The sequence below is a fragment of the Pezoporus wallicus genome, unplaced genomic scaffold (assembly GCF_028554395.1).
Source record: "Pezoporus wallicus isolate ANWC-B61680 ecotype Strahan unplaced genomic scaffold, APGP_CSIRO_Pwel_v1 scaffold_7107, whole genome shotgun sequence".
Taxonomy (NCBI): Eukaryota; Metazoa; Chordata; class Aves; order Psittaciformes; family Psittacidae; genus Pezoporus; species Pezoporus wallicus.
Genome location: NW_026642114.1, coordinates 533232 through 553927, shown reverse-complemented (window position 1 = coordinate 553927; position 20696 = coordinate 533232). Strand labels below are relative to the sequence as shown.

At 39.9% G+C, this 20696-nt stretch overlaps 1 protein-coding gene across 3 annotated transcripts; it reads left to right on the top strand.

Moving 5' to 3' along the window:
- Positions 1-580: 580 nt before the first annotated feature.
- Positions 581-20106, top strand: NTMT2 (N-terminal Xaa-Pro-Lys N-methyltransferase 2). 3 transcript variants are annotated; one of them, XM_057427377.1, is made up of 4 exons: positions 581-895; positions 8395-8570; positions 14144-14393; positions 16925-20106. In XM_057427377.1, exons 1-4 carry the CDS (start codon positions 742-744, stop codon positions 17197-17199), a joined length of 855 nt encoding a protein of 284 aa, XP_057283360.1. In that variant the 5' UTR covers positions 581-741; the 3' UTR covers positions 17200-20106. The 3 variants fall into 3 exon arrangements, with proteins under 3 accessions (XP_057283360.1, XP_057283361.1, XP_057283363.1); XM_057427378.1 differs by lacking the exon at positions 8395-8570 and having other exon boundaries at positions 712-895; XM_057427380.1 differs by lacking the exons at positions 581-895; positions 8395-8570 and adding an exon at positions 12305-12419.
- The last annotated feature ends 590 nt before the right edge of the window (positions 20107-20696 follow it).

Below are 20696 nucleotides of genomic sequence, written 5' to 3'. Positions count from 1 at the left end.
AAAAGCTGTTACCCTTCCCTGGCTTTATCGTTCCTGTGCCCTCAGACAGTAATTTCTTCAAACTAGCCTTTGCTGATGAGATAGTCTGTACCATTTAAACAGATTAAATGAACCTGGTATATAGAGTGGTGTGCCCTGGCCATAGACAGTGGCAAAGCATGAAACTGAATCTATTGCTTTCTCTTTGCTTGCTATAATCACAGTTTATTAGGACATACGGTAGTGTATATGTAGAGGCATGTCCATGTTCTGTCTTCTGGCCTTCCTCTTGAGTGCCCCAGACTGAAAAACAAATAGCAAGGGAGAGACAGAGAAACAAAATCACCCTGTGAGATATAAAAGAAGGAGATGGGAGATCCTGGATAATATCAGAGTTCCTTTGAAGTGAAGGCTGAATAGATTAGGAAAAGTGTAATTGAATTAAAGCCACTTTCTTGGAATAGATATACTTTTACCCTGGCTGAGCAATTTCCTGCTTGAGTTCTTTATCACTATCAGCACCTGCTTGTTTCAGAAGGCGACACTCCAGAGATTACTCTGAGCCAGTGCCAACAGCCAGCATTTCTCACTCCCCTCTCTCCCTCCTCCACCCCCTGCACTGCTCTGGACACACACCCTGATATAGAATGACAGCGCACTGCCACAATTTAAACAACGCTGCCTCTGCCTCTTCGGAAGGACAGGTCCTCCAGAGAGCACCAGCCACAGCAGCTGTCCACCCTTGCAAAAAACATCTTCATCATGGCATATAAAGCAGCACATTTAGCTTTTAAGTCACGCTGGCATAAGACAGACGAAGAACTCTGTCGGCACAGTATGTCCTTTGTCTTGCATAAAGCAATCCAAAATGACTTCTTTCAGAGTTACCTTTATCTGCTGGAAAAGCTTCCTCTGGGTGAGTAGCTGGTGTGTAGGAGTGTCTGTGTACGTGTGTGACTGTGCTCTAGAAATGTGTATAATGTTAGATGGTAGAGTGCAGGCACATTAATGACAATCAGTAGTCGTTTTGAGAAGCCTGGCTAGAGAGACGACAGTGCTAGCTAAACCATTTGGTAGTCTCTCTCAGCCCTGACTCATTCAGTACCCTGCTGTTTTACTTAAATACTCCCCAGATTGTTAGAGGAGGGCAAGGGAAAGACCACAAGAGTGAAATAAAGTTGGGTTTCTAGCTGATGGTTCCTTTTTTTCTGACCATTTAATTAAAACTTTCATTGACCTGTTTGGAACTTGGAAGGACAAATACAAAACTAGCAGAGCTGACATGCCTTACTTTCTGTTGCCAGATAACTGATTTTGTTATCATTCAGTGTGTCCTTAGCCTTGCCTTTTGCATTGTTTTGGACAAGTGCTTGAAAGGTAATGATTTAATTTTTTTTTCAGGTGTTGTTGCAATCCTTATTTCCACAGCAGGCTGTCTAACCTCCTGTTTGTTAACTGGAAGGAAAATGCTTCCAAAATGTTTGCTTATAGCTGAATTTCAGTGACAGCCTCTGGTCCAGGATGCCAAGACAATTTTTTTTAGATGCAGAAAATGAATGTTTATTTCTCATGAAAATTTAGTCCTGAATAAGAAACAAAATTTCCCCAGGACAATATAGCTAAAATGCAGATTTGACTTGAGTCTGTATTACATTAGCATGTCACTTTTTAAGCAGAATTGTTCAGCCTACAGTCAATATTAGAACTGTAGGAATTTAAGATGGAAAGGATATGTCAGTGGAACCTGTTAAACTACTCTTCTCAGTGAATTCTTGAGGCCTCCTTCCTATTTGAATGATCTATTTAGGCGAGTGGATTGTTTTATCTGATTGTTTAAAGTTACACAGACCCCAGTGAGAACTCTGCTCAGGAAGGTAAAATTCGTAAGTTCTGTAAAGAAAAAACATTTTTGTGTTATCTAAGTTTTTGATGTGGTTTTTCAAATGAAGCAATATCTGCAGCTATTTAAAATGAAACATGGAAGATAAATACTCCTATCCCTAGTGGTAGGTAGCTGTGAACAATGGAAAGGAAAGAAAGATGGAAAGGAAGGGAAGTCAATTATAGGTTGATGGAATCTCAAGAAGTTTGTGAAAATGTTATTCTTTCGTTTGTTTTGAAAATAAACACAACATATTAGAAACTGAGCAGGATTTCTTACAGTGTTAACTGTTAGTGTAAGTACTAATGGATCATTTTAAAGCTAGAAGGTACCAGTATGAACATCTAGCTTAGAATTTCATGTAAAAGTTCGTGCAATGTGCTTATAATGTATGACTGGATCACAGTGTATGTTTATGAAGGCAAAAATGCCTTGGTTTAAGGACTGCAAATTACTGAGAATCCATCAGTCCAGCATTAAGCTGTTTCCAGGCCTAATTGCTTTATTCTTGTAAAAATATATTTTTTCTTTGTAGTCTGAATTTTAATTGAATTTCCATTCCCAGCCAACAAACATTGTAAAATGGTCTTATCAGATTAAAGTTCCCCCCTCTGCCAGGCTCTTCATGACCCACATCATTAAAACTTAGCTAAATAGCTTCCAAGCTTGTTGCAATCTTAGAATCATAGAATCATAGAATAGTTAGGGTTGGAAAGGACCTTAAGATCATCTAGTTCCACCCCCCTGCCATGGACAGGGACACCTCACACTAAACCATATCACCCAAGGATCTGCCCAGCCTGGACTTGAGTACCACCAGGGATGGAGCATTCACAGCTTACCTGGGCAACCCATTCCAGTACCTCACCAAATTATCCAAATTATCTTTTTATCCAAATTAGTTTGACTCAATGGAAAACATACTGTAAATCCAGCTTTCATGTGAGCATACAGCATGTCTGTTACTCCATGCTTGTTGTCATGAAGTAAAAGTGTTCATAAGGACAGGTACTGTGGAGTAGCTTGCACACTGTGAATACACACGCAAGAAATTTCACAGCATGCTAGGATGTCATGGTCTAGAGGGGTGGACAATCAGGTGTTTAAAATGCTGTTGGGTGATCAGACTCATAAAGTCATGGTCAAATCTTGAGGTCAGAAGAATACTGCAAGAGTCTGTCCTGCGACCTGTCCTGTTTAACATCTTTATCAATAACCTGGGGGAGGTAAAGGACTGCTTGCTCATCCCATTGGCATATTGCGGCCAACTGGCAGGACTTGTCTACAAATTCTAGGTCAGGGTTACCATCCAGAGGCACCTAAACAGGCTGGAGGAAAGAGACAGTTGGAACCTAGTGAAATTTTAATTCACCAAAATTCAAAGATAAATTCCAAGTCCTGTACCTGGAAAGGAAGAATCTTTGGCAACAAGAACATGAGTGAGGCAGTGGCTGGCCAGGGAGCAGCCCTACTATTAGGGCTTTGGTAGATAGCAACTGAACATGAACTAGCAGTGTGTCCTGGCAGCAAAGGTGGCTGTATTAACAAAAGCATAGCTAGTTGATCAAGAGTAATAATGATCACCTTTTATGCAACAGTCATTAGACCATATGCATGTACAATTGAACTCCCAATGCAGGAAATGACACAGAGCGAGTTGAAAGACCTCCAGGGTGGTGAGGGAACTGAAGCACATGCCTTATGAAGAGACAGAAATAGAATGGGGCATGTTCAGCCAGAAGAGACAGTTTCAGGGAGACCAAGTATCAGTCTGCCAATACCTACAAGACCATGAAGAAGATGGAGCTGAGCTCTGTACAGTGGCGTGAGGCAAGAGGACAAGACACAGTGGCCATAAATGGAATCAAACGAGGTTCAGCCTGGCTCTAAGGAAAAACTCTTTCCCCATGAGGACAGTCAGGCATTGGAACAGTTGCCCAAGGGGGGTTGTGCAATTCTCCATCACCTAACTGAATAAAGTCCTGATGAACCTCCTCTGACCTCATGTCTGTCCCTGCTTTAAGCATGAATTTAGACTACAGCCCTCCTTAAATCTCTTCCAACCTGAATTATACTGTGAACCAGTACTTTCTCTGACGTAGAGAACAGAATGTGGCAGGTCTGAACATCTCTGCAGAATGACATTTACCAGTTCAGTTCAGAGTGGAACTGAGCAGAAATGAACTGGACTTCTCAAGCTTCAGGACTACATCTGGATAACTCTGTGTAAACAGCATTAAACCAAAGCAACAGCAAGACTGTGACTAGTCAGGTAGTTAAGAGCGTGCTTAACCCTGAATGTGAATAAGAGCACTGAAATCAAGCCTCACATTGAAACTTGCAGTGCTGTCCAGGGCCAGCAAGGTAGAAAGCTTGCTTCAAGCTATGTTAGCTCCATACTTCCCCCATTCCATTGCTAGGCTCAGTGGTGAAGCACTATCAGGCATGTTTACTTATGTGCTGAGCATATCTGGTATCACAGCCTGTTAGGAGAAACATGTCGCTTTTACAGACCAGGGTAACATTTATAAATAAAAGACATGAGTAACTTTAGGCACTGATCCAATAATGTACTTAAATGTTTGTGAATACCATTAGGCCCAGTGGACTTTAATGGAGCTACTGAGATGTTGGAAATTATGCATGTGTTTACATGGGCTATGGGACTTGGTGCCAGTGGGGTGAGATTTGTGGTGGAAAACTTAGATGATCGGTCCATAGAGATAAATATTCCCATGTGTGAGGCACATGCCTTTAAGTAATATCTGCTTTGGGGGTTAGCTAATGTTCATTCTCTATAAAACAGAATTTAAATGGTTCTTGGACCACAGCAGAGAGGTGAATTCTGCCCTGCACCCAGATAACTGTTTTTCAACTAATGCACAAAGCAGATGTTGCATGTGAAAGGGAATACTCATCAAGACTGAAATTAGTTCAGTATCTTGCAGAAAGTATTTGGAGCCACAAAATAATGTTTACAAATAAAAACTCAAAAAAAATTATTTGCAGCCCAAAAAAATTATTTGCAGCATTTACTTCTGCCAGGGAAATTTAGCTGAGTAAACCGCACAACCAAGACAGTTTACTGCAGGTTGGGGTTGCACCCAGCCTCATGTAGTAAGTGGTCTCTCTAGAGTTTTAGACCAGATGCACTGGGAAACAAAATTTTGAACAGATCCGTTACAAAATATCAGAGATAACATTTTGGACTTTGCAGGGCAAAAGGTCTTACGTAGATAACTCTCTGTCTAGTCCAGGGGTTGGCATTCAGCTATAGATCACCACTCTGCATCCTGACTGTGTTGGCAGAGACTTAAAATTAATATCTCATGACTGTGAAGTGACCTTTAGGGAGCCAGTTCATGTTCTGAGCCTGCTTTTGCAGTGCATTTGTTTTAGCCATCTCCACTTGGCGGACTTGCCAGCAGATCATCTGAGAACAAGTGTACCGTGAAAAAGTTTCTTCTTGCTTTACTAAAAACACATTTCTAACCTTAAATCTTACAAGTTACCTGCCTTAACACTGAAAACTTTGTGAAAGACAGCTGCCCTCTGCAATGTCTGAAAGACTTGCAGTCTCCATCATCCTATCCTGCCTATGCCCTACTTTCCAAAGTTTGCTGAAATCAGACTGTATATCCGTAACAGACCTTACAAGTATTTCCTGATGCAAGAGGTAGTCCCACATGGGTCATGGGAAGGGAGATGCCTCAGGCCAGACAGGTCCTGTGATGAGAGGGAGGTACAATGGAGCAGAGCTGCAACACTCACTGCCACCAAGGACATGTGCCTCCTCACACTTCTCTTTTAGGGTAGGTTCCTGCAAGCTGGAAAACCTCCCTCTCCCTCTGGTCCTGCTGCTACATTCAGCCAGGCACAGCTGCAAGGCACATCAGAGTTGAGGTTAACTGGCTGTATCCAGAAAATTGGGTTGTGAACTGGGAGGATAGGCAGTATTGCAAATTCATTAGAGGGAGGAGTAACCCTGAGGGAGCACGAGTGAGACTGTGGGTCCGCAGGAGATGTTGGGTACATTGCTACTCTTTACATTATTTGCATGCCCTCAGGTGGGAGACTTGCATAAAAAGATCTTGGCAAAGATTGATGCATAGAGAAGACCCTCTGGGATGCTAAGCCCAGAGCTGGTTTTGAATGCCAGCACGTAAGGCAGAGCTGTGGGGCCCCAGCAAGCCCAGGAGGAGCTGCAGTCAGCTGGTGTGTGCACGCAAGTCCCGGCAGGCATTCTGCAACCCTGATACTAGTTCTGAGTGAGAAATATGAGAGCACACACTACAGATCTGATATCCTGAATAGCATATCGTCCCCATGTGTTGCCTCAGGTCAGGCTCATGTTTTCAGTAGAAGGACTCTGACTATTTGTTGTTCATGCTGCCAGCTGCCTGCAGACAGCCTGTAAATGTCTTTCCCTTCAATGTAGTAAAACAGGATAAATCACTGTCCCTTGATTGGTCCATTAAACAAGGCTTAGAAATAATCACTGGACTCTTACATAGAAGATCTAGCAAATCTAACATGCAGTGATTCAGTTCTGTTCACCAGACAGGCTGGCATCTGAAACAGAGAATAGAGGCACAGAGAAAACAAGATGGTGCCATTCCCAGGGGGAAGATGGAGATCATGTACTGGAAGAATCACAGCCACTGATGGAGTCTTTTTCCCAGGCTCTGGGAGTCACCCTAGCCAAGTTGTGCTGGGGATTGGTTGCTGCCCCCTTTGTATTAATTTCTCCAACTAAATGGTTTATTCTAAGTACGTGAATATAATCAGTAGAGTGTGTAAAACTCCCAGGTTTGACCCTTGCTGGGCTCAGTGCTTCTTGTGGTATAAATTTTAGGCATAACATAAATGTGTAATGGATTAAAGCTTTAATAGTATCCGTTCAGCAGTTGACTTAAGCAGGTGATGACAAGAGGGGCTGGTAATGCTGCTTTTGTTGGATGAAGGATATGCCAGGCATGCTGCTTATGCGTAACCCAATAGCACTATTCTGTACCGAGTGGTCCTTGGTGGTAATTATTCCCCATCCTACTTCCTTTGTCCTCCCCTCTCTTGCCTCCAAAGTGTCATTCTCCTGCTGAGGATGGGCAGGCACACACTTATCATTCCCTGCTGAGCTTGCTTGCCCTCAATAAATACATTCCAGGTTTATATTCAGGGTCTCTGGCCCAGCTCTCTTCCTCTCTGTGGAGGGCATAATTCCTGTCCCCAGCCATTGTAAGCAAGGCATGGCCTGTTCCCAGCAGCAACCGGCAGTGCTCCTGTGAAAGTTAAAAGGTGCAGTGACAAAAGTACTGCTTCCCGGTCCTTCTGTGTAGGCAGCCAGTAGGGAGCTCTCCCTTTTTACTGTTATTAACCCAAAAGGTGTTTGCTACTGGATCATTTCCAGTTCTTTGAGCACAGTGGGAATCTGCAGCAGAGCTGGTCTCACACTGCAAGATTGTGCTTGCAAAGACTTGTTCCCAGTATGACTCCATCCCTCCTTATTGCTTAGCTTTTACAAGCAAGCCTGTGATTGTGTTTTTGTTGGAAGGTCTGTCATACACACAGGAAAATGCCTGGACACTTGCATGTGCACAGGATAGTCAAGGGTGCTGGTTTCCAAGCAAACTGTTTATGGGCTGCCTCTATCCAGACTTTTAAGCTGCAAAACTAACTGGTTTTGATATGCTGATGCACATGGAGTATAGAAAAATCCAGGATGTGGACAGGCATCAGTTTTTTAAAGAGTAATATATAATAATCTTTTACCCAGCAAAGCTGGCAGGTTTTAATAAAACAGCTTCAAACTTACGATTGCTGTATATTACCAGCAAAATAGACAACCAATGAAAAGAAACATCCAAGCTCTGGCACACAGGAACTTTCCAGTGTATCACCAACTGATTATCTTGCTCCTTGATCTAACAGATGAAAATTTAGTTCTGTCTCTTCTGAATGGTCTCCCCATCTCTATACTCATGTAGGCCTGAGACTACCATCTGCTCTTTGGTTCGTCTTACTTGCAGTGCCACAGATTGTACAGTATCACTAAAAATAAACCAGAGGGAGTGCCTCATTCATACACTCTCTTGATGTGCTCTCCATGCAGCTGTCAGTGGCTAGAAAGCATATATGGAAATCTGCACAACAGTTAGGTTTGTGATAGCAGAAATGATGACCCTGTCGAGCAATAAATGCCATCCACAGCTTTTCTGGGAGCAAATCAAGCCCCTTGCTTGCATTTTCACTTCAAACTTGAGATGATTTTTCCCTGACATGAAAGGTAGTGTGATGACAGAAATTATGTCTGAGCCTGAGAGGCACGGAATTTGCCCAAGGAGGACTGTGTCTCTTCAAGGTATTGCAGGATTAAATCCAACACCTTTCCTTCCACCTTTGCTTTAGAAACAGAGGTTTGGTGGTTTGAAGGCTCAATTTAAGTTTATAGATCTTCACCATTGTGTCTCCAGAGCAATAAACTAAACCAGAAATGTCTTTCATTAACAGTAATATAGTGATTTATCTGCTTGCAGTGAAACTTTACGCTTTGACAAGTCAAGTTATCAATGGGGAGATGCAGTTCTATGCCAGGGCCAAACACTTCTACCAGGAGGTGCCAGCCACAGAAGAGGGCATGATGGGAGACTACATTGAGCTCTCCAATACAGACATTGAATCTTCCAAGGAGTTTCTCAGGAAGTTTGTTGGGGTGAGTCATTTAATCCCATCTTCTGCAAGAAACAGTAGTGATGTGTCATAAGTGACATGCATTATGCCCAATCAGATATATTTTAAATGGTACCATATGTCAGTCATATTTGATGTGCAATCACAGGTTATAACTGACTGTCACTGGGTCAAGTAATGTGTTCTGCCAGATCATGCATCATCAGGAATATACATTTTGCCTGGCCTTATGTCATTATTTACCTGTTTTGCATCCTTTTCTTGAACTCCAAAGCTGCAAAGAGGATTGGACAAGTTCTTTTATCTGCGTTTGGGTGGGAGACTAATTTTCAGTGCAGGACTGGGACCTTTCATGATAAAATCCTTGTTGGCTTCAGTGGGAGATTTGTCTGTGGAAATTCCTGCAGTCCATTTGGGAAAGTAGCTGAGAATAAATGCCAAGTTTCTGCTGTGCCTATTTATAGATATTTCTGAGAATGCTGCAACAAAACCCAGCCCCCCTGTGCCACCCCTCCCCACCCTAAACATGAGCAGTGTATAGAATAAGCTACCCATTAAGAAAATCTCTTTTCTTTAGTGTTTCAGTATCACTGGGGACCTTTGCAAGCAGTTTTCTAAAGTTCTGTAAACATTTTCAGAGGTCTGCTTTGACCTGTGATCTAGAGAGATGCCAAGTGGGATTTTAAAATCACCTACAATAGCAATAGCACTTTGGCACTTAGGTTTCTGAAAACCCTGTTGATGTCTTTGGGAATCTGCAAATTTTTAAAGCTGTGATCTGATGATTTTCTGACTGGTTTTTCCTCTTCCCAGGGGAAAAGCCTACTAAATTAGCTCAACAACAGTATTAGATGCTAAAGAATCCACAAAGCCACAGGAAAACAAATTTCTTATGTTCTCCTGTTCACAAAATGACTAGTTCTTTATAATGCTACCATAAATCTTTCATTTTCTGCTCAAATGTACAAATTTGGGATAGCCAGATGACCTTTTTTTAGTCTCAATGATCCACTATGGAAAAAAAGCTCAATAGCTTTATTAGATGTTATATACACAAAAGGGCACAGTTTAAATGGATTGAGATGGAAAATGAGTGTGGCTTAACAACAGATAGAAATCCTGTATAGCAGTGAAGAGCAACTGTTGGCAAAGTTTCCTGTACCTGATAGAGGGAGGCTTTTGGCACAGTGAGCCAGCAAAACACGAATGAACAGCTACATTTTTTCATTTACAGTGATTTGTATTAATGCCAATGCAAAAAGGCTTCACAACATTTTAAAGCCTAACTGTATCGGGCTTTTTACAAGCAGAAAATACAAAAATACAAAGGAAGTTCAGCAAGGCAGCTGAACCTGATGGTAAAATGGCATTTTCAGAAAAAATAAAATGCAACTTTTCAGTTGCTGGCTTAAGGCATATTCCTTAAATATTACTTAAGTCTTGTTTTAAGGACATTTTGTGGAATGCAAATGGTGCATAAGATTGTACTCAGGGAAGCATTTTACACTTCTGAGACATCATACAGATGCCATTTCCTGAATGGAAGGTTTATACCACACTGTTATTATGCTTTCTCATCTTCAAGACCCAAAAAGGAAAGAAGTACAGTCTGTAGCAGTTTCACATGCCAAAGAGAAGTTGTACCCAATGCATCAGGTGTGATGACAGATACAGAATACTCCAGAGCAGAGTTCCTACTCCTATTATTAGCCAGGGATAGAAAGGATACTCTGAATGGCCAAGATCAAACAAGAAAAAAAAAACCCAAACCCAGAAAGGAATCTGTATGTTTTGCTAATTCTGATTTAATATGTTAAATTCTGTCCTCTGTTGAGATACAGTCAATTGGTTATGTTATTTATGGTTTATTTTCCTTTCTTACTACTGCAATTTGGATTCTACTCAATCAGACTCAGATATTTGCTGGCTTTCTGTAGTAGTGACTTTATTGTAAAGATAATTTGAGTTATGTCTTCCCAAGTTGATGGCTCTATGAATTTTTTTTTTTCCAATAAGGTGATCAAGGTAGAAAAAAGCAGTTTGTTTCACCTATAATATATAAACTATACTTTCTTCTTAAAAGAGAAGTTTAACAAAATCAGAAAAAGAAAAATTAGTTTCAGATCAACTGAACGTATTTAATTTAAGTTTTAATTGTTTTTCCCTATGAAAAACTTCTCCCTTTTTTTTTTCAAGAGTTCAAGTCAGTTCTAAAATGAAAAATGCTCTTTAGAAATGAAAAGTTGACAAGTTTTGTGTTTTTTTTTCCTTGAAAGCTGTGAAATAGAAGTATCTTGACATTTTTGACATTCTTTCTCATGTGTTTTGGCTATAACTCTTCTCTAGATTTGAAATACCAATTTTGCAGAGAGTTTTATTCTTCCAAAACTCGATTTTCTGGCAAAATTAGTGCTCCTTGAAAAACGGTTGCCCAGTTCCACTCAAATTACCCGTCTTGAGTTTGGCTGGTATGGAAATGCCACACAGTGACATTTCCCTTACATGACTGATGTTGCATACCTTCAGGTGTGGAATTTCTTATCATGATTTCTTAGCACCACTGTAAATTGAGCTACAGATTTCTTTATGATTGGAGAATTTATCTTGCATAGGTACATGGAAGGAACTACAGAGAGGACTAAGGACTTCACATGCTCTGATTGTAGGATTGGAGAGGACTTGTATTTTAGCCTGTCTCCTTCCCAGGCAAGTCAAACTGAGTTAAAAGTGCCACTGTGCTCAAGCTAAGAGGTTTTATGTGTGTGTGGGCAGAACTCAAACCAAGAGCAACATTACTTGAGCTAGCAGTGCTGTACAGACAAGCTATAGGCTGTCTTAGGTACAGACATACTTGAAGGGTTATCAGCAGATAAATATTATGCAATGAACATTGCATATTTATGGCAATGTGTCCATTCCAGTTAAAGCCTTGATATCCACATAGTGTGTTTTCAAGTGCCTAATCCAGAGGTAATGTGTAAAAAAGGAAATAAAGAAAACAAAGAAACCATTAATTCAGAAACAGTTGTGAGCTGTAGGTTTGTGAAATAATACAGATTATATTAACTTTATAGCTCTGTTTCTGCCCTAAACCCTTTCTCCCTTTCTGCCCTCAGTTCACCTGCCTGATTGGTTACTTACTGAATGAAAAGCTTCTTGAGAGTGATTTTCTTCTGTTTGATCAGGGAGATGGAAGAGGTGTTGTTGAAAACCTGATTTTTAATTTTTTTTTTAATAGAAGGAAAACCACTGTGATTTTTATTGATTTCTTGAACTCTGATTTATTTTTTATCCTGAATATCTACACTGCCTTCCTGCCCTTCCAAGACTTGAAGTAGCATCAGGAACATATTCTGCAGCTCTCTTATCCCTAAGGAAATTTGTGAGTGCCCTATTTAAGCATACAGAAGAATTTTTGAGTGTGTATGTGTCCTAAATGCTAGTGATTCTGAGTAATGGGAAGCAGGTAATCAGAGGAGCAGTCAATGTTAAATTTTGAAGCCTGTTCTGGCTTAAATTTTCACTTACACTGTTTTTTAAAATAAGGAGTCTGATTTTCAGCTCAATTAGGCTTTTGAGAATATGATTGCCTTCCAAAGAAAATTTTAATACCCTGTCAAAGCTCTGAGCACTTTCAAACCGGGAATGTGAACATGGACTTGTGTCAACATTTTCATTACAGAGCTGTAGTGCTTCACAGGGCTTCTCAACTGACTGCTTGATGCTCTTGCTCCCTTTCAGCAAAGTGTGGAATCAAGCTTCATCTCCCATGATTGTTCCTTTTCCTCCTCCTCCATGGCAAATGGAGATGTGTTATCAGAGGTCCTTGCTGTGACGCATCATGGGAGATGAATTCCCTGTTTTGAGTGAGGTACTGTGACTATAGGTTCTCTGAAACACAAATGTCAAAGAAGTTCTGTGGCTTTTTGTTTAATTCTGTTAATTGTTTTGGTAGATCAACTCAGTCTTCTCACCAGCTTTCTCAAAGATTTTTACTTCATCACATCAGTGTAGGCCTGTATGTATCTGCCAGCAAACAATAAGGAAATCCAAATGATCCAGACACAGTTCCTTCTCCTTTCATAAAATCCTTGTTACAGCTTAGTAACTTACTGGTCATCAGTAAAAACCACATGCTTCTAAGTGCAGCCTATGAATGAAGAATGGCTCACATTTTCTGGCTAACTGCAAACAGGTAGTCTCCAGAATCCAGCAGGGTTAAGGTCTTAAGGACTCTTCCGCATCAGGAGATTAATCTTCCTAGGTATACAAATTGGGACCAGCAGCCCTAGAGATTGGTGAAAGCCTTTGAGGTCCTTGTGCTCTTTCTACAGTTACTTTATGTAATCAGATGCTCAGCCAGGCTATTCATAGTCATGTCATTGATGGTACTGTCCTTTGACCTTAATAATCTACTGAATTATCCAGTGAAGCAAGGCCAAAAACCGTGGTGAGTTACATGATTTATGCTTGATCATCAGAGAGGAGGTCTCCCAGTAAACAGGAAGAGCAAGACTCTACCTAAGCTTATTTCCTTTAAGAGCAGTGGAGTTGCAGCAGGGACTTTGGCCCATAGCTTTCACTTCAACACTCAGTTCCAGGGGACAGGGAAAAGGTGTTTACATTTGCTTTTAATATATTTGTTTAACAGATAACTTTGGCCAGGGGAGCTCCAATCCCACAATCAGTGCATGTACAGACTTAAAATTTTTGCTTTAAGGAACCTCAGCAGGCTCTTAAGAGACTTTTTATAGCTAGAATGGAAGCCTTAGGGGTGAAATACAGCTGTCATTATAAAGATCTTTTTACAGTGACTCATTATTTTTTCATAGACATAGCCTTTATGCCACATTTTTTTCATGCCTGATCTCTGTCCAGAGATTGTATTTATGAAGAAAAAAAGAACAGTTATATTCAATCATCTTTCTTGTCTCTATGCTTAAGAAAGAAATTCTGTATATGCTCCAGTCCAAACTTTCTGAGTTGTAATAACTTACCTACAACTTCAACATCTTCATTCAAACACAGCTTATTTTGAAAACTGCACTCTGGTCACAAGGATGCTGTGAATCTGCAGCAATGTCCATGGGTACCTCGGGAGTTCTTTGCTGCAGAAATTACTTCTTGCATGCAGTATCTGGTATATGCTTACTTTTTTGTTAGGCCTTTACAGGGCTCAAAATGAGGCTTATCTGGCCATGTATTTGATCGTGAGGTGTGAATATTTGATAGATAAAGTTGCAAGGACTTTACAAATACCAGTGGATCTTCTGAGAAAGCTAGGAGTTTGTGACAGATTGTGTCATTTCTTATACCAAGTAAAATCTTATTGTGCAGTAATAAATGTATGGCTGTAGTGAGGAAGTCCCATCAACAGCAGCCTGGAGCACATAGAAGCCCAGTTTGATTCAAACATAGGTACCCAAAGCTGTATTGTTACTGTCCCAGGTTTTTATCAGTCTTGCAACAGCTCTGCACAAATAAGGAAACAAGACACTAGGCTTGGTGTACTAAAGGCCATAGCAGTTAACATAGTTTCTATGATCTTTCACGTGGTATTTTTCAGATTTCAACTGATTTTCTTGTATCCCACAGGGGGTGGGGAAAGCTGGCACCAACCGCGCCCTGGACTGTGGCTCTGGAATAGGTCGTATCAGCAAGCATGTCCTGTTACCAGTTTTTAAGAGTGTGGAATTGGTGGATATGATGGAGAATTTTCTGGCTGAGGTCCCGAACTACTTGCAGGGCAAGGAGGACAGAGTAGAGATGTATTACTGCAAAAGCCTCCAGGAATTCACTCCAGCCCCACAAAGATATGATGTCATCTGGATTCAGTGGGTTTCAGGTTAGTTCAGCATGATTCATCCAGCCCAGCATCTGAGAGAACTGTACAGCCTGTGCTAAAGTGTAAGTTAAAAGAATGATGCAGCAGTAAAAGGAGATTCAGTTCTTTGGGACTGCTTCCTAAAACTCACAGAGACTCCTGAGAGCTCTCCCCAGCCACATGCACAGTTTGTACAAATCAAGTTGGTTTTCTTAAGGTCACTTACTGGAGGAACGTACATGCTCTTGGCAAGCAGCCTGCATGCTAAGGTACATCTGAGGAATAGGCCTTACCTGTGGGTTTTCTTGAACAGGAATGCCCCTTCTTTGTTGCCAGTGCTGCCAACATGGAGTTGGTCTCACCAACAGGGATTTCATAGTCTGATGTCTTGGGGGTATTTCAGGAAACAATCTGAAAAAAGACACAGTTAAAATCACCAATATCTATAAACAAGATCATGTCTTATACATGCATTGATGCTTATCAAACAGGTTTACTTAGCTCTGTGTCACAGTACCCCTCATATGAGAAGTATCTGCTTCCAAGCCAACACAACCACTCCCAATTTTTTCTAGAAAACCTGCAGCAGTACCTAGCTGTCCTTCCAAAAAGAAGGTTTTCTCTTAATATGTGAACCTAAATGTCCACGGTGGAGTTTCAGCTGGCAAGAAGTCATTATTCTGAAGTGTAAGAGGAGGCCCAAACAGCTCCGTCTCTTCTAAAAGCCTGGAGAAAGTTTCTTGCTGGGCAAAAATAAAAAAAAAATAAAAAAAAAATTGAGAGATTCGCATAGAAGGAGGTTTTATTCAAGAACACTTTCTTGTCCTCTGCACATCGTCTTAAAAAGTAATGAAACTGAGATTCTTAGAACAGGTCTTCATAGCTGTAGTTGCTTCAGAACAGTATCATTTTCCTTTGTATTTTTGCTTTTCTTGAATAACCAATCACTGCAGTAAATGTAGCTCCTGCCTTATATTTTGAGCAAATCCAAGTCAACATGAGCCAAGACTTGTCTGAGGCTGTGCTTATCAGCTATGCAGCTGCTACCAAAGGGAGCATACGCCTTTTCTTTAGCATAGAAATAGATCTGAATCTGCTTCCTCCATCAATTTCAGTGAAATACATAGTGATCTAAATATTAATTAAACTTCTACCTCTATCTTGAATTTGGCTGGAATATGCCAACAAGCTCAATGCTTTCTGGTGGGGCAAGGGCAGGACTGTCTTGTAGAGAGCAGCACCATGAAGATCTCATTTTGTTAGGAAAGCAGGCTAAAAGCTAAGTTAAGAGAACATTAAGTTCCAAATTAGGTGTACAAGAGCTTCAATGAATATTGCTGATGCAATCTTGATTTATCTTATGTATGAATAAGTTTTTGAGCCCCGGCTGTTATTTTATGAAAAAATAAGAATGCAGGTTTACATTTCATACAGAAATCACTATTTTCCTTTAGCTTGAAAGGTATTCAGTTTTAGGCTTTGGGGATTTCTTCTTTTTTTTGGGGTGGGTGGTTAAAGAAACTTGACATGCTATGTCAAAATGTGGTTTTGAAATGACAACTTCCATTTATAAAAGTTTAAATCTTCCATCAAGAGACCTAAATATTTTGACTAGAAAATGCAAACAATTACTTAAAAAAAAAAAATCAAAAAATCATTCCGTTTCTGACCACCTGTCCTTGTCAATTCGTTTTAGATGTTTCACATGTGAGAGTTCTCATTTTGCTTTTCTCAGAGCCCTGCACTACTGTTCTCAATGTAACAGAACTTTTGATCTTTGGGCAGGAAAGATAAAAACCACAATCCCAATAACATACTGAAAAATTTATTATTTTTAAGTGTATATGGTATATGCAGAAATCACAACAGTAGAGGGTAATATAAAGAGTTTATTTGGCCATTTGGATTCCACATTGGATCTTTGATCAAGAACTCCTTTGAATACATAATGTTACACAAAGTTATAGAGATTTGTAGCATTAAAAGACAGAAGGGATTGTTACATTATCTAGTTGGACCTACTCTGTATCACAAGTGGTTATAGTCATTCCTTCACCCTTGTACTGAGCCCAGTAGTTTGTGTTCAATTAAAACACGTATTGAGAAATTCAGCCACGCTTGATTTGAGGACTTCAAGAAGTGGTAAACATCACTTCTGTTGGTAGTTTCCAATGGGTAATTACTTACACTGTCAAACAGTTGTCACTTATTTCCAATATGAATTTCTTTGGTTCCAGCTTCCTGCCACTGATTCTTATTATGACTTTAACCACTAGATTAAAGAACCGTTCAGCACACAGTATTTTCTCCACTATTCCGCTTGACTTCTGTCCACATCTGGTGCTACTACTAATATGGATCCTAAATGCTGGTTTGAGCTTTTAATGGTTGATCTCATTAATTTGCCCAAGATTTCATAATTAAATCTGTCAGGACTAGAATTTCTCTTGCAATAAATAGGGTATGGAGACTCAGAATAAGGCATCATTCTGATATGTAAAGTGGGAATTTAAATGGTTAATAGTGATCTATGTTCCATCTTTTATCTGTAGGATATCTGACAGATAAAGATCTCCTGGAGTTTCTTATCCGGTGCCAGAATGGCTTGAAGGATAATGGTGTTATCATTCTCAAGGACAATGTAGCCAGGGAGGGCTGTATCCTGGACTGTCTGGATAGTAGTGTGATCCGAGACCTGAACATCCTCCACAGCCTCATTGAAATGAGTGGACTCACCATCCTGCAAGAGGAGAGGCAGGAGGGATTCCCTGAGCAGTGTGTCCCTGTCTGGATGCTGGCCATGCAGAAAGGCCCTGGCCATTCCTGATTGCATAGTGAGACTGCAGAGACTGGACTATGGATGAACCACAGGACTGGGAAGGAGAAAAGCATCTGCTAGAAACCACCTAACCACGCATTGCTACTACTACAACTCTATAGCAGCAACTCTTAAAGGGTCAGGAGAGAATTACAATTGAGCCAGCTTCTCCAGCAAATAGTCTACTTCTAAATCCTGTCTCCTTCATCATTCTCTCCATTTTTAAAAGCCTTTCTAAGAGCTTCTTGTCAGATCTCTCTTTCATTAAGAAGTTAATACTGGACAAAACGAATTGAAAAGAATTAGGTCTGAAGTCTCTGTAGTGGCTAATGCCTTTTGGAGTGTTCTGTATGAGGTGTTAACAAATGAGCCTGATTTTTACTATGGCATTTTAATCTTCTTGGAGTTTAAGAAGGATCTATCAGATCACTGAAGCAAGAAATTCAAATACTTCTGGAAAACCTAATCCAAATTTTGACTATCATCACTATCTCTAAATTATTTAGACAAAAAATATAAGAAAAGTTTTATCCATTTGTTGGCATCAGCTATCCATTTGGGGGGAGTTTCGTTTGGTTGATTTTTTGCATTTCTGTCAGTTTGGACAATAGGACAGCCTGGCTAATTTTCCATTAACCTGATTAATTTTCCATTTTAGTTCCATTTAGGAACTACTTTATTTTCCTGAGGTTTCTGCCATAGAACAATAGTGGCACATAACGGTTTTTACACTCCAGGATAAAACTTAGATGACAAATATATGCATGTTTGCATTGAAATTTTGTGAAAAGATTTTCCCACAAATTACATTCTGGAAAATATTTTTTCAAAATGTTCACAGTGGAAACCACTTGAAAGCTTCTCTGTATTATACATACCACTGTAAATTTCTTGCTTTCCCACATTCAGAACAAGTCTGGCACCATATGCAGCTAACGGGATTTCATGGGGCGTTACTAGTAAGACTGTAAGAATAACTAATACAGTATTGTATTAATTAACAACTCTACTAAACTGCAGAGGGTGTTAGTGTAACCCAGAAACATCTATGATTTATATTCAAACAGCAGCTCTAGAAGCCTGGATTTGAAAATACTAACACAAATACTATCTCCTTATGGTTCACAGAAATTACACATTAAGCTTCTCATCCTTCTCATAGAGGCACAGAAAGTGCTGTGGGAGGGCAGAAGTTCATCTTGCAAATAAAATCGGAATTTGAAATTCTGCTTCATTCTGAGTGGGGACAAGAAGGGAGAATTTTGAAGGAAAACCACACAACCGCAGACTTTTCCATTCAGACAAAATCAAATGTTTATCTTGAATTGGGCTTTTAAAATAATTTGCACTTTAAATGTCATTAAATGCAGTAAAAAACAAATTAAATATGGCTTGTTCAAAATTCTGGAAATTGAATTATGACATTAGAATAGACTTTTTTGACTCTGTCAGAATTTTTATCATGTTTTATTTTCCTGAAATGCTATTCTGGCAAAACTAACCAGCCTTTATGTGTTGCATTATGACAAACCTCCACGTTCTGATGGAAAGGGGTTCTATAAAACATCCTCCACATGACTGTAGGCACAGATGTCTGTCTTAAATATTGTCATCTGTGTTAGATTAATTCACGTAGAAGCTTGAAGATAACGAGATCAAGGAACCTCTCAGCTGGATTTTGAACACTCTGCCATCCTTTGATAACAAATCTCCAGTTTTGGTTTTAATTGCATAACTCATCTTCTCTAGCAGTATGGTTGCATATGTTGAGAATTTCCAGTTTATGGCAGAGGGCTTCCTGCCATCAAATCTTATCCAGTGATTGTCCTCTTAATGTGGCATCACTAATTGTAGCATTAAGGAAGACAACCCTAGTGATTTGGTGAATATTCTGGTGTGTCATATAACCATGAAACCTATAGTTCCCATGACACAGATGTGTCTGGAATGTTTTGTCTAATCTTTCCATTCTAATCAACTGGTAATGGATGTAAATTTAGTATTTAACATTGATAAAAACCTTAGGTGAACACTTACATTCTGGAATTGTCCCCAGAACTAAGTACTTCAAATTCCCTTTAAGCTACTGTAATACTTTTATTCTGCTGAGGCTGCTAAAATCTGGTGTGGTCTTTGTGTACATTTGAGTATGTGCAGAGATTTGAAGGAAATCCAGTCATTTGGTTTACAGGAAAGAGGAATCAGTCCTATAGTTAGTAACACTGGTTAGCAATAGCAGGAGAATATTTAAAAGGCCTTTACATGGATTACAAATTAATTTGCCCTTAATAATTTTTTATTGCAGCCAGAGTCATCTGTCATGGTACAGAATACTTGGGGATTGCTGGAGATCATAGTACAATCGTGCCTGTGCCAGGCATGTCTGAATGATGTTGATCACTACAATGGTGAGAGAATGGCATTGTGGAAGTAGGAAGTAAACAATTTTATGCAAATTTAAACAGCTGCCACATCTCAGAGGGCAGAATATATCAGATGTTCACTTACACACCAGTGTGGGTGCCGTTCTGTCAAGAGAGATACGGTTCCAAGATGAATATAGGAATGTAAAAGGGTTTAGGATGAAACGTAGAATATAAATGGCTGGTACTGTTATCAGTGAAATACAATTTTCAAGGCAAAAATGGTCTTCCTGTGTTTTGTACATCTTTCCTATGCGTATTTCCAAAATACATATATTTAAGCATATAATGAAAATTGGTTCCCTTAATTGTGTGAGAACAGAGACAAATAAAGTGGCAATTTACTAGAAAAACACATATTTCATGGTTCCCACATTCCTGGAAATTAATGTTTCATGGCTACGTTGCTTCCACAGTAAAATATTAAAGCTTTTCTGGTGACATGATGAACCTCAAAAGTAAAGACACACCAGCCCTCCGGGGCTTACATGCATGAGATTGCTGCAAACTGAATAATATTTTGTTTCCCACTTTTCCAAGATACATTTTTCATTGAAGAACTCCTAGTCAACCAGTGTAGGCCACCCTTAGATGTTGGGTAAGTGTCATGCTTGGCTTAAAAAATCAGGGCTTTCTGGACTTTACCATAGTACATAATAACAGTAATAATGATAATGTATCACAGATTTCAGGGAGAGGATCTTGCTTAGAAATCATGTATATATCAGTTGATCTTTCATGTTCAAAGACTGGATAATCAACTCAGTTGCTCTGCCTCAACTTCCAGGTTATTTAAACTATGCACTTAAAGAAGTCTTTAGCTGATCAGGTTGCAGTGGGAGTCTGAATCCCATTTGTTTGGTGCTCATTTAGGATGTTCCCAATCTCAAGTACCAGAAATTTAATCCAAGATTGAGACCCTGGCTGAAGGAAGGTTCACAGAACACTTAGGGTCCTCCAAGCTCAAGTCCTCATTCACCACTGACAGGTAATTAGTAAAATACGTAATTACTCCTTCAATCAGAAGTTTCTCCTGGGCAACCACTGCTCAAGTAAATCCTCAGCCAAAGTGCAGAAAAGCCT

Coding starts and splice junctions, on each gene's coding strand:
- NTMT2 (XM_057427377.1), top strand. CDS start 742: ATGGCATATAAAGCAGCACATTTAGCTTTTAAGTCACGCTGGCATAAG. Junction 8,571..14,143: donor TTCTCAGGAAGTTTGTTGGG/GTGAGTCATTTA, acceptor TGTATCCCACAG/GGGGTGGGGAAAGCTGGCAC. Junction 14,394..16,924: donor CTGGATTCAGTGGGTTTCAG/GTTAGTTCAGCA, acceptor TTTTATCTGTAG/GATATCTGACAGATAAAGAT.